At 42.0% G+C, this 14133-nt stretch overlaps 1 protein-coding gene across 1 annotated transcript; it reads right to left on the bottom strand.

Moving 5' to 3' along the window:
• Positions 1-527: 527 nt before the first annotated feature.
• On the bottom strand, positions 528-13854 carry syndig1 (synapse differentiation inducing 1). The gene is made up of 4 exons (XM_084710181.1): positions 13500-13854; positions 10633-11280; positions 8582-8719; positions 528-686 (listed from the first exon to the last, which is right to left on the bottom strand). The coding sequence occupies exons 2-4, from the start codon at positions 11176-11178 to the stop codon at positions 528-530; spliced, it is 843 nt and encodes a 280-aa protein (XP_084566307.1). The 5' UTR covers positions 11179-11280; positions 13500-13854.
• Positions 13855-14133: the final 279 nt, after the last annotated feature.

Here is a 14133-nt window from a genome sequence, read left to right as displayed (position 1 = left end):
ACAGCATTAGCAGCCCTTTAATCCACTCTCATAATTCTTGACAGGAGCTGCCAAACATGAGTGATAGGGTGGTGGATATAGCAGGCCATAAAACACCCAGCTCCACAACTCACTGGTCGAGAGTTTAGAGAGAACATCCTGTAAACATATGCTCTTAGGACGGATACGTTGTCAACATGTGCAGTTTTATGGCAAAACCGAAGCACAACTCGGAGAGACAATAGCAAAAACAGAACCATCTGTCATCATGAGGAGAAACGGCCAGAAACAGTTTACAGTTCATGTGACGATTTGTCAAAATAAGAGAAGAACTTGACAGTTAACAAAACGGTTTTTGTCCATGTCACATCCCCTCTCACGTTACATACAATGAGTATGTTGTTCCGCGTCGTGTCATGGCAGAACTCCACTGGCCTGTGATTTGCAGAAGTGTTTCTGATTGCCCGTGGGTGAGCCACACCCCTGGCACAACCAGCCAACCATGCGGTGCGGGGAGGGGGGGGGGAGGGGGGCGTGGCAGTGCAAGGTTACAAGTGGTGGTTTTTGGAGAGGTATGCAATGAGGGCCACCGCCACGCCCACGTAGATGCCTGTCCCGATGGTGATCGACAGAACAGCCAGGAAGAGGGCTCGCCGGGAGCTGGAGCTGGCCAGGTGGAAGTCCCCTTTTGACACCGCCTTGTTCGTCTAAGAGAAAGAGAGAGAGAGAACAGGAGACAAGAAGGGAAGAAGGGAGGGAGAGAGTCAAAAAAGAGAGAGAGAGAGTAGAGGAAGAGATGGAATCACTCGACTAATAGTGGTCAATTATGAAGTCAATAGACACATTTTCAGGCAGATGGCTGGGAAGGATGGATATTTCAGGGAAGCTCCGCCAAAACGTGGCATCCCGCGAATGGCTGTGACTCAACGCCTCCAGAGCTTCAGAGCCTTTGATGTCCAGGAGATGATATCAAGATAATATGGAGCCACTCTGATGAGAGTATTTCAGTCTCAAAGCCCCATAGGGATCCGTTCTCCTTCCCTCTCTCTACCTCTGTGAACTGGAAGGATCGTTTTTTCCGTACTACCTTGCATGGGGAACAGATGAATTATATAATGTAATAGGAAGTTGGACTATTAGTCAGCAGACCTTGGTTCTTTCATCTTCTGCCTCTGGACAGCCCTCCTAACAATGTTAAGCATGCCTGTTTGAACTCAGATATTAGTTTCTGAACCACCACTCCTAGTTTAGAGATTCCAGGCCAGGTTCATAACAAGGTAGAGACTAGGTCTCCTGTTGTGCTAGGCCCAGTGGGGACTAACAAGATGGGAGATGTTGAGGCCTATTCATGTATTATGATCCTACCCAGACTTTCAGAACAGAATGTATAAATGAAAAAACACATTACTAGCACAATGATGCTTCTCTATTGTGGTCTCCACTACTGTTTCTCTTGTAATCTATCTTGGATGGTTGGTCAGAGACAGGGTAGTTATGAGTACAGCACAAACCACAAGAAGCCCTCGTTTGCTAGTCCAATTAAATCTGACTGTCAGTCTTTTTCTTTTTTTTTCACCACGATTGTCTTCCTACCAAAATAAATATGTATTTTCTGTAACTGTGGCACCAGGGAGAGGGTGAGTCAGAGGAAGCGTGTGAGTGAAAGACAGACAGGCAGACAGACTGAGAGTGAGAGGTGGAGGATAAAAGACAGAAAGGAGAGTGATAGAAAGGAGAGTGAGGAGGACATTTGAGGCCATTGAGTGCTCTGCCACAACAGTTCTGGCAAAGATTATTGGTATTCAACAGCATTGAGTTCCCGCACTAAAACCAAAAAGGCCTGCTGGTGTGAACGTGTTCTGTGACAGGCCGGCTGAAATATTCATGCGCGTAGCCAAGCTCTGAACCCTGGGGAGCAGGACCCAAACGTTTGCTCGTTTGGCAGCAGCACACCACCTCCTGGAGACAAGCAAGTGAGTGTTAGATAGGAGAAAATATTAAGGGAGGAAAGAGGGGTACAGAGTGAGCAGCCAATTAAAAACCAAAAGAGGAATGTCCAAAAGAGACTGCATTGACAAAGATTCCTACACATGAAAGTCTCATGACCAGATTTTACACATTCCCTGGCTATTATATAAAGGTAACTGGACACTTCAATAGCTCATCCATATCCAAAACTACAGTAAACTAATAGGCACATCATGAAAATCTGGAGTCATTCTGGTCAGCTACAATGGAGCTGTAAGATGGTCAAGGTCACACAGTTGGGGCTAATTGCATCTTTGGCCCTGGCTGCTTGGAATTGCATTTGGTGCAACAGGTCCTTGTTTTGCATGACAATGGCCCGATCATGTGTGTTCTTCAGAGCCTGAGCCAGAGGAGGAGCGGTCGGGCTACTCAACATGCAACCTCATTCCATTGATTCTATTTTTATACCAGCTTGAACCAATGACGCTCAATTGCAGGGAGTGACGTCAAAGAGCTATGCATCAGCCTTCTGTAGCGTTAGGTAAGTTACCTTTCGGAAGCTGTAAATCTTATATTTCAAAAAGATTCACTTTCTTTTGTCAGTAATGCCAAAAATGTTCTGGGGTGACTTTATTCCAGTGTCATATAGCAACCTCGGCCATTTCCATGGAAACATCTACAGCTCTGGAAAAGATTAAGAGACCCCTGGACCTTTTTGTTTCCTTTCCAAAAATGAAGGAACATTTGAATACAAATTTGAATGAGGAACAGAAGGGTTGAATTTAAGAGGCCACTGCAAGTTGAATCCTTCAGTTCCTCACTCAAAATGTTCCTTATCTAATTATTTGGAAATAAAAGAAAAAGGTGCGGTGGTCTCTTAATTTTTTTCCAGAGCTGTATGTGGTTTATCTGTTTGCTGTCTGTGGTTCAGCAAAACTGTCTCCTAACCTCTGTCCAAAGACAATTCTAAAAATAATGCTATTTTCACATATTAACGGTTTTAAAACATTTCCCATACTTGAAATGCAGTTTGGTGGGAATATGAGAACGATATTTGAAAAAGGGATCTCATTTTGGGCTTGCGATTTGGTGGCTGAAAAGTTCAGGTACACTAAAGCTGTGCACTTAACTGTAACAGCTTTGCTGTTGCAGAGCGCTTCTATGCCCACATATAAACTGACACAAGCATGAATAAGACAGCAATAACAAGGATCTCACTTCAGCAAGGGGTCTGAGTTGGTTATAATCCCCTCATTTTCAGATATCCCAAAATGCCTCATACTTTGTGAGATGAAAAACCAGAAAGGGATCATGAATTTCTCACATCTGTAAAAAGATGTAGTTTCTCTGCTGGCTTAGAAGATGGGATCAAGGTAATTCTGACAATTATTTTATGTTGCTGTTGTTGTATCCCTCTCTCTGTCTTCTCTCTCTCGTCTCTCGTGCGCACCCCCACACACACACATACCCCCCCAACACACACACATATACACACACACACAAACTCCGTCCAACTGTCCGGCTCGGGAACAATGCAACCATGACTCAAACTAAAGGCATCATTCCCTGCGTCTGGGTGCCCGGCCCACAGTTAATCTGAGTTTGATCGCATTATTTCATAAAGAGATCAATCCAACCATCCAAAATGTAAGCCTCCGGAGGGACCATGTTGATCAATAGCAGAGTGGACGAGCCTAACTGCTGTGCGCGTTACAGATCTACTGAAAGGCACAGCCACTAAGTCCAGCCTTCAGTACGTAGCACTGTCAGAGATGGGTCTTGGCTATGGAATGAGGAACGTTTCTGATCTCCTGTCAAACTGTCATCTAAAACCTGAATCTATTGTGATTAATGACATTCTGTGTTTGACATGTCAGGCACTAGAGTAGCGGAGTCAGAGGACCTTGTCAGAAGCAACACTAATGATCTTGAAGGCACCACCGGGTCATGAAGATACATACTGAACATACCATTCATGCAGTGATACCTTCGCTCATTCACTGAAGTGATCTGAAAAGATGTATTTCGATCAATAAAACATGTAAGTGAAACATGCCTTTGTTAGATAAGGAGCAGGTCATCTTCAAGTTGATTACTTCAGATGTGATACAGTCACACAGTGATCCCAATCCCCACGCCTAATTATTCTGCTTCAACCACAAGAAACAGTTCCATTTGAAACTCTTGCTTCCCTGCAGCTAATGAGCATACTGAGTATGCAAATACAATTAACAAGCCTATTGTTCTGCACAGGACAGAAAGCTGTTCTTTGTAATGACTGGTTCTGTTTAAGTCTGTATAATTAATAACAATCAAACCCAAGCACAAACTAATTAACTCTACTGTAGTTCCTCTGATGAAGAGAAGAAATAAATCCTAAGATTGCTTTAAAGGCGATTGGAACACACACACACACTGTCCAGTTATTGTATTTGACACATTTAAGTGTGTTTCCATCTTGAACTTCTGGTAGCACAAAACCCCTTTATGATCATCCACAGGAGTATACATGTGCTTTACATACATGGAACTGTAGAGAAATAGGTCATTGTGGATATCTAGGGGCGGCGTAAGAGCTGGGAACATGAAAGAGAGCAAGGGAAGAACACAGGAAAAGCACATCCATGGTAAGTAATAGAAAAAACTGTGTTTTGTGGAACATGTCCATCTCTTGCCTACAGGAAGGTATTTGATTCGGCTTATTCCATACAAGTCATACTCTGACACTCTATTGAGCCAAAATATGATGTAAAGAGCTTACCCCGTTTGTGTTGGAGCATGCTCTAAAAGCAGTGAATCAGATTATGCACACTGGTTTAGCAAAAACAGATTGTCACAATTCAGTATGGAAATATTGAAGAACCACTTCTTGAGAAGCCTTTAACTGCCCATGTGTTAATAGGGTTAAGTGGTAGCTAGAGATATACAGTAAATAACGAATGAAGTAATTTACTCACAGAAGGAACTTTCCAACCGTAGGTAAAATCCTTTCTTCCATATCCAAATTATTTCCAAGAAAAGCAATGAACCAGAATGCCTGAAAGAACTGTTGAATAACAAATGCAATTTGGCTTGAGGTTTTCAAGCATGGTCACTTTACCAGACGGAATGTGGACACTTGCATTATTTATATCCATGTCATCAAGTAACATGTGAAAGCCATTATCACAATTGTTATATGTAGTTTTTATAAACCATGTCATTTTTCTTTTCATTTTAAACAAACCTTCTTCAAAGTGTCTGTTCAGATTACAACCCCATTCTAATGATCTCTGGAAAAGGATCTAGGATCAACAAGGACAAATCTTATTGAGCAGTTCCACTGAACAAAAGCAACCTGTCACTCAATGCCTAAATGCCCAGTCTGTGCAATTTAGTATCCAGCTGATTGGATTGTGCTCCTTTGTTTGTGAAGTTCAATCTGTGTTTGACCAGTGCTGTCATAGCTTAATGAATCTGTGAGTTGGGGAATGGGTTTTTGCATAGAGATGAAGCTGCCCAACAAACAAGCAAAAATCACCCAGCATTATTGGATGACAGTATGTGTACATAAAGGTGCAAAAATAAAGACATCCCCACATTTGTTTAATCTGGCTGAGTAGTGGTCAGACAAAGAAATTATGTTGATTCTTATGGTATACCGCAGCAGCCTGTGTTTGAAATTGGATTTGTATTGTATTTCTTTACTGTCAATTTTCCATTCAAATTAACCATCTTGAAATATGTCCAGAAAATGCATGTTTAAATGTCACACACATGATGCATGCAGGTGTGCCAATTAATTATCAACAGACAAGTTATGGAAATATCAAATTTTACATACCAGTTTCTCCTCATTTGAGACATACTACAGCTTGCATATGAATGTCACAATATAATCTCTATTGGTTCTTCCTGGGTGTTGGAAACGATGAGTAGTACAGTAGTGGATGCATTATGCATGACTAATGAAGCTGCTTCACCGAGGCATGGGTCTTCAGGGTCCTCAGAGAGTAGTGATCATCCACTGTTCTGCCTCCAGGAGCGGGACTCAAGGAATAGGACTCTGCTGAGATATTTTGCTCTCCAGACTGAAGGTCAATTCAGGACATCTCTATGCCTTTTCTTTGAGAGGAGTTGCAGGGACTGGAGTTTGAAAGGACGCATGAAGCTAATCCTTATGCTCTGTCTTTTTGGGTAGTGACATTGTAGATGGAGAATAATGGTGGAGAGGATGGACTGCATTTATATACCGCTTTTCTACCTTAGAGGTGCTAAATGCGCTTTTATTTTTTTGCCTCTCATTCACCCATTCACACCAGGAGGAGTTGGGGATCGAATCACCAACCTTGCGATTAGCGGTTGACCCTATTTACCCCCCCTGAGCCTCGACCGCCCATCATGATAAGGCTACAAAGTCTGACTGGAAAGCTTATTGGGTCAAAGTGAATAACCCTGTGAAGAAACTGAGAAACTGCAATCTTCCTCTATGAAGGAAACAAAAGTGTATCTGGTAGGTTCACAGATTCACGATTCACCCAGCAACTTTGAAGCTGATAGATTGTTTATCCAATAGAGAGGATGGGGGGTCCCTTGCAATCTAGCCTATAAAATCTAGATTTGTCACGCTTTTTATCCCACCCCCTGTCACCCCCACTGAGCTGTATTGATTGCTTGGTTCCTCCTCAAAGGAGGAAATTAATTGGAGTCCTGAGCAGTACAAAAGGTAAAAGGTAACTAATTAAAATGTCTGCGGCCTTTAAAATCACTCTATATATGCAGAAACCAAAGTGCAGAACTGTAGGACAATTTCTGTATTAAGAATTGTTGATGCTTTCTGCTAAGCCTGGAGAGTGTGAAGCAAATCTCAACAAGTCCAAAAGCAGCCAGTACCTGATTGATTAAAGTGCCTTTGGTGATTCATGTCTGAAATATAAACCCTGGAGGGAGCTGCTGACAGGGAACATATTAAGCAGCACGTGTTGTGTGGGTGTGGGGTGTTATCTTTAGCATGCACATGAATACAGATATACTGTACTGTATCAGAGTACTCTATACATATACTGTAGTCTGTTTTGATTGTGGTAAGTCATCTATCTTGAGTGTGTTATCACTCCACCATTATAGTCACACATTTTAAATTCCTATGTAATATTTCATTAATCTCTGACAGGGTTTTACATATGAGTCAACTAACAGGGTTTTTGTATCAGCCAAATATTTGTTTTTAGGTATTTTATGGGATTTTTTAGTTGTGGATTTGTCCAGATGAGATATTAAAAGGTGTTTTATCTAATGCATATGATTACCAATTCAACGTGATACAGAGCTTCCTAGGGGATTGCAAAATCTTTGAATAGCCTCACTGAATAGCTTATCAGTAGCTTGACGCTTCTCCAAAACCTCCCACGATGACAATGTGGGTTTCTGTTGTTCTAATTCCAAGCCTGCGACATGTTTTTCTTCCTCTCCACGGCGGCTTTGTAGTTGGATTTTTGGGGAATTGATTTTAGCGTAGGCTGTGTTGCCCATGCCAACCAAGCAGAGTTTTATAAAGATGGAGAATAAGAGAGGGAGAGAGGAAGAGAGCGAGATATATGTGTGTAGTCGTGACATGCAGACAGTCTACAGTGGCGCAGAGTGGGTAGACAGCTGCTGTTGAAATCGTTCACATGAAGAAAGCTGAGGCTTGGACTGAGAGAGAGCATCATTGGGATATACAGAAATAAGGGGGAAAACACCTGTCAAAAATCATAATCAAGCCTGCAGCTATCTGAGTTCAATTTACTGGTGTAAAGACTCTTTGAAGTGGTAAAAAATAACTTGCATAACAACAATCAGGATATAATGTTGTGAATGTGTTTCAATATGTCATTTTTTTACTGAAATGCATGCCAGAATTCCTCTTATGAACGCTTCACTGAAAATGATAGGAATCCAATCTCATGGCCACATTGCAAAATACTATAACACTGTCAAGTGGCACAAGTCTTTAGAGAAAAATTCGACTTTGCTCGGCAACACAGTTTAAAATTCTAAACACATCCGCCCTTGCCTCGATTTCACTGCCTCTTGGTTTTCATATTTTTTTTCTGAAGGCTTCTATCACTCTCAAAGCTGCCACGGATGACCTGTGATGTGAGCTGCTAAAAGCCAGTGCTCATGCAGATCTGGCCTTTACTGTTCTCTACCTACCAAGAGGCAGTTTACTGGGACTCATCTGAGAGCTGTCCTATTTTCTCAAAGGCTACACTGGAATGTAGAATTTAGGCAGCTCACAAATAACAACTAACAAGAGCACACTCCCCCTTGTCAGACACACAGTAACGATAAAAGAATATCGAGATGCTTTTCAATTTAAATCTTTGTATCTAAGATAACTGGTTTGTGGCTCTTTGTCGCAGCTATGGCCAAGCATATTGAACCAAAAGAGTTGCTAGTTCTCCAAGCAACATTAATGAATGAAGGATATGCCATGGTGCAACCTTTCTTTTCCCTAAAATAAGCTTCCCCAAATACTTGTATTATGTACAATTTTACATTTTTCGATACATTTTTCCTGGTCTCAGTTAGCTTATGTAACCTGTACTACCCTTACACTATGACCCTGATGTGACTATAGTATGACCCAGTGACCCAGAGCAGTTTTGCTTACCTCATGAGACAGGTAAAAGGCAGCAATCCCCAGGGGCCAGAAGCAGCAGAGCATGGAGAAGACACTCAGGCCAAGGTGGTCCCTGGGTGGCATCAGGAGGAAGTTGTCCTCACTTTCCGTGTCGCTCGAGTAGTCACTCTATAAAAAGCACAGACACACTGAGCATGTTCAAGAGGGACAAGAGGTGGAAGGTAAACAATGAAGAGTTCCTTGACATGTAAAACTCTTCACATTCACTCGAAATGGCCTGAAGGTAAGTGAGTTAAAAGGTGTGATTGTTGATATTACACAGAACCTCCTGGTTGTTACATAGTACAGATGGCTCAAGTTTTTTTTTCCTTTCCCTAGGTTAAGAGAAGGCACCGACAGCTTGCACAGCTGGGCTCTCTAACAGTCAAGAAGGCCCAGTACATATGTTGAGGCCAATAAAGGCCCCCAAAAAATCATGCCAGCTGGAGAATGATGAGCCACAATCCCTTCCTTCTCACTTTCTCGCCACCTCTCGCTTTCTCTTTCTTCCTCTCCATTCCCAGCTGGACAATGATGAGGAGCTCTCTCTTTTCCTCTCCCCCCCTCTCTTTTGTTTTCCCTTTAAACTCTATCTCTATAGCCAGATGGACGATAAAAACAGACCTTCTTCTACATCACTCTCTCAGTCTATCCCCCCCACCACATATCATTCATGGAGGAACTCAACAAATCATTGCACATCTTCAACCCACCAGCTACTTAACTTTCAATGGCTTGGAAGCAAGATGAGGAATACATAATTCTCTAATCTTATTTCACACAGTGCCTAAATTGGACCGTGATTCTGAAACAGAATTAGACATTTCTCGGTATAGTTAAATCAAGATGTCAAGACCTCAATGGGTTGGGTTTCAAACTCAGCTATTTGGCTATTTTGTTTCAAAATTTAGGAATACCCATAAAAGATCATTTTGATAGAAGTGATAATGGTGCAATTATTTTAAGTAATGTAATTATAAAATATGTCATCTTCCACAGGTGAAGTATATTCATACGGACAGCTCTATTGGATCTACAACAGGACAATCGTGTTATGTTTTGATATGTCAGCCTAGTGTAGCTAATTATTCTCAGGGGTGGGAGTATTTGTTGCATAGGGATTATTCTCTGGTAGTTCAGATTCTATTACATTGTTAGAAAAATCTAAGAAAAAAGCCTCACGTTCTCATACATAGCTGTAACTAATATGAATACTCATACTGTCTTTTATTAACGTACCTGAGTAATAAAAGTCTGGTAAATACACAATACATTGCCACTTACATTGCCACTTCTGGATCAAACACCCACAATATCCATGACAACCCCGCGGAGCAAACCTTATTATTGTTTACATTAGAGCTGTGAGTAGATCACATTGAGTGCCTAATGAAGTGAGAATTGAAGGTCATCTGGTAGATAGATCCAGGGAGATATACTGGTGAAACACCCCCCACATGGCACCACCTGGCCCCATAAAGAACTCTGTACCCCTGGGCCAGACCCGAGCCCTCCTGAGGAGGAGTATGCATGGGCCGTGCAGCTCCATCAGAGCAGGTGGAGGAGACAGTTGAGCACCACAGGGAACCAATCGTCCAGACTGTCCCTTTCTTTTCAAATGTTTTTCCATTTTCTTCCTGTAGTATCTCTTTTCATTTCCTTCCCCTGTATTCTGCTCTCGTCTACTCTTCATTCGGCTATTTTAGCCCAGAATAAAAACAAACTTCTATCTCTCCCCTGTGCTATCTCTACTCTCCTGGCCTCTCGGTTTTCTGTACAGAGCATTTCCTCTTGTGGAGCCAGCTTTAGAAGTGTCTAACAACCCAGCTCAAACAGTGTGATATTTTCTCCTGTTTACTAAAAAGATTTTAAGCAAAAAACATTGAACTAAGATATACAGTAGTTTGAATTCACAAATAGTCATATCGTCTGGTTTGCTTTGATTTAGGTCCAAGTGCAATGCATAAAATTATAATTATACAGTCGCAAACCCAGTGTTATACATAAATTATAAAGAATAATCCCCAATTGTATAATCTTACCTCCAGCTCCTGGAACTCATCATCATCATCTATGTCATATGATAGGGTGTGTATCTTGGCCTCCTCCACAGAAAGATCCAGAAACTTCCCGTCTGCAAACATGAGAGTGTCTTTGGCAACTGAGGCAGAGGAGGAGCCGGAGGCCAGGTCCTCAATGAAGGTAGTCTCACAGCAGTCCCCACCCTCTCCCCAGGCCCGCAACATGTTCTCAGAGTACAGGATGAGGTTAGGTCTGAAGCGGGGGTCCATGCTCTGGGGAAGAGTGCTGGGGTTGAGCAACTGTGGTGGACCCCGTCCTCCTCCGCTCCCATTCTGCTCCTGCTGGGGGGAGAGGTTGACCACGACGTGGCCTTGGTAATTAGGGGCAGAGTAGACAGACATCAGTCCCTCCTTCGTCTCCACCATCAGGTTGTGGGTGTTGATGAGTCCGTTGCGCTTGCAGGGTACTGCCTCCCTTTCCCCGGTTGGTGATGTCTTCCCTGGTGTGAGGGACTCAGCCTCTTCAGCCTGGGTAGAGCCCAGAGCCTCAGCCTGTGTACCCTCCATCCTCTGCTAAAAGAGCTGGATTGTCTGAGAAAATCCCCTCCTCGTTAGATGCCTTTCTCATAGGGGCCTTTGAGAAGGCATAGGATGGCAGGCTCCACTCTCCTGTGGGATGTCAGATTTAAAATGGTTGAAGAGTTAAACAGGGACTTTGCATTGTTTTCCCTTCAAAAGCGGCATAAACACAAAGCCCTCACTAGTGCTCCATGTTTTCAGATTCTTTCCCAAAAAATGGATAATAAAAACACAGTGTCTGGCTCCATGTACCATATTTTCTACCTTTTTTTGTCAATTAGTTGTCAAAGCACTGACTAGCAATTTGTTTGGTAAATTCACATCGTTTGTGGGCAAGGTCAGGTTAGAATTTTTGTTTTTTAATGGAGAGGTGTGTTTTGTCAATTAACCTCTGTCATTTCTATGAAGATGTAATGGCACAGATGACAGTTTGAAAACATCAACTCTGCCAACCGTTAAATCCTCAGGGTTCTCCTTTATGCCTTTCAGCCTATATACTTACTATTTCATAGAAGCATTATACGCCAACATACACACGTGTGTAAATATTGAAAGATAAGTACACACACACCCACTTTGTCGGTCTTTCTCTCTCTGTCACACACATACACACACACAATGCTCCTTTTACTAAGAGACACACAAACAAAAACAGTCTTTCTTTTTCTTAAGACCTATTAAATGTTAAGCACAGTGTATGTGCCTAAGCAGTAGGATTACATGTCAGAGCCATTGATGACATAATCTGTGCTGTCTTCCTTGCCAAGAGCCAAAGTGGAGTGGATGTTTTTGCTGTATTCAGCAGGAAAGTCTGTTTTAGGGATGAGAGATGGCTGACTGCAGGGGAGCTCTAATGGACGTGGTGGCATCCTGGTCAGCTCTTGAGTGGATTGCCACTGACTGTTAGAGTGGCTCTGTGTGCAGCATCGCTTGACCAATTAGATGCCTTAAATAAATGTAGGAGCTATTTGGACTTTTCTTGGCATCATTTTAAGCTTTCGTCCCTAACCCTTTTTCACACAGGAATTTTACTTGCTGCTTTGAATTCATGGCCTTGGGGGAAACTTATCCACCGGCTTTAAAGCTATGGTTATCAGCACCATCGTGCTTTAATGAGCCAATTAGGTTGTTGGGATGTATAGTTTGTTTCCCCCTTTTACATTCTCTATATGAAAAACTTAGGTAAAGGAAAAGGTGATAGTGTTTAATCTATTTAATGCTACCAAATTGTTATTTGCTTAGGTGAAAGAAGTCTATCTAGCTCATCAAGTACAGTCTCAACAGTGGTAATTGCTTTGTGCTATCTATGAACATATGACCATAATTGGCCATTACACAGCAAAGCTTTTAAAGGCTTAATTTAGCACTGAGCTCGCGTAAGATGAGTACATAACTAGCGTAAGAACATCCTTTGACAACTCTTTAATGTTAAAGGTTATATAGCAATTGTGAAGTGACTGTCCTGTTATCAATAAAAAATCCCATGGGATATATATTTTCATAATCAAATGACAAATGGTGGCCTGTCAGCGGGAGAAGAATAGAGATCTCGAGAGCGCTCGTTTTGTACAGAATAGGCACAGATTATTCCATGGCATTGTCATTATGTTGTCACTTGTCTTTCATGGCATGAAGGTAAAAAGGGCTACCTAACAACTGAGCAATTGTAACTTTTGCCTTACAAACACGAGCTTTTTGCGAAATGTTTTCCCAGTAAAACATGCTACATGAAATACATCAATACGTAAACAAGATATATCTGTGTGTCCCCGCTCGTTGACGAATACTTTCTGGACACAAAAAGGTGATCCAGAGAAGATCATAAGAAAAGGAAAGGAAAAACAGGGTGCTGTTGCTGTCCGTGGTGCTGACCCCCGCCACTCACAATCCTTATTTATCAAAAGATTATAGAGCTAGCCGTTAAACACGTTCCTCTTGCACCACCACATATATTTTTTCGTAAAGACATTTCAATTATATGTTTTAGAAGCTTCAAGTTTCAGTTAGAAGTTTCAATTCCAAAAACCTCAGTATGTTATGCAGTCTTCAGTCAACCTTCTTGTGAAAGTGGATGAAACGATCTCCGCAGTCCCCTGTCATTGTGAATTTATATTAAAAAATCAAATGTTCCCATTCACAGAGTAGACTATTTGATTGTTCTGGATTCTTTGCATGTCAAACTCATAGACTCATCGACCATGAGGTCACCGCGATGGTCGTGTAGCCTTCTTGATTTAATATTGGTGCAATAATTTCTTGCTGTAGCCTAACATAGGCTACGAGTTCGTGATCTGACTGGCAACACTTACCTTCCAAGGTGAAAGAGCGTTCTGCGGTGTAGACCCCGTGCAAAACATCAGCGGACACCTGCAGGTACCAATCATTTATCGGTAGTCTACTTTCTTCGCGTTAGAAATATGTATCCTCTTTAGATCCTTTACTCTGCCTTGTCTACAAAAAAGTATTGGACTGAATTCTCAAGTGTCCTGTGTAGGCTATGAGCTATTTTCTTCCACTTTTTGTAGAGCGCTAGTTAGAGAAAGAGGGAAATAATTAGTTTGGAGGGTGATTATGTGATCCGTTTCTGGAATTGTGTGCATTTTTGCCTGCTCATATGAAACAACATAAGAAAAACATCAAGCCTGTTCAGGACACCGACCAGTGGTTCCGATTTGTGGACTGCAGCAGCGCTGCTGAGTGATAGTGTCACATGTAGCTTGGGAGTGTAGAGTGCAGTAGCGATGAAGTAGCGTCACATAAAGTAGATATCCCCATGGTCCTAAAGCACGGGTTGAGTTACTCTTGAACGCAATTCAAATACACGAGTAACGGCAAGGCTGTACAATTCCATGTCCATGATAATTAAAATTTTGATCACAAAAAAGTGTTATTTTGCTGGGTATAGAACATATACTACTGTGCATATAACATGGCACAACATGT

This window comes from Hypomesus nipponensis, chromosome 11, assembly GCF_054491055.1.
Source record: "Hypomesus nipponensis isolate SF chromosome 11, ASM5449105v1, whole genome shotgun sequence".
NCBI classification, from domain to species: domain Eukaryota; kingdom Metazoa; phylum Chordata; class Actinopteri; order Osmeriformes; family Osmeridae; genus Hypomesus; species Hypomesus nipponensis.
Note: the sequence above shows the minus strand (reverse complement) of the source record. Positions and strands in the feature narration are given on the sequence as shown.

What these genes read in the sequence shown, in the direction of transcription:
- syndig1 (XM_084710181.1), bottom strand. Translation starts at nt 11,178, where the DNA reads ATGGAGGGTACACAGGCTGAGGCTCTGGGCTCTACCCAGGCTGAAGAG. An exon ending in ATGAGTTCCAGGAGCTGGAG is followed by an intron (nt 8,720 to 10,632) that starts GTAAGATTATAC and finishes TGCTTTTTATAG; the next exon opens with AGTGACTACTCGAGCGACAC. An exon ending in CCTTTTACCTGTCTCATGAG is followed by an intron (nt 687 to 8,581) that starts GTAAGCAAAACT and finishes TCTTTCTCTTAG; the next exon opens with ACGAACAAGGCGGTGTCAAA.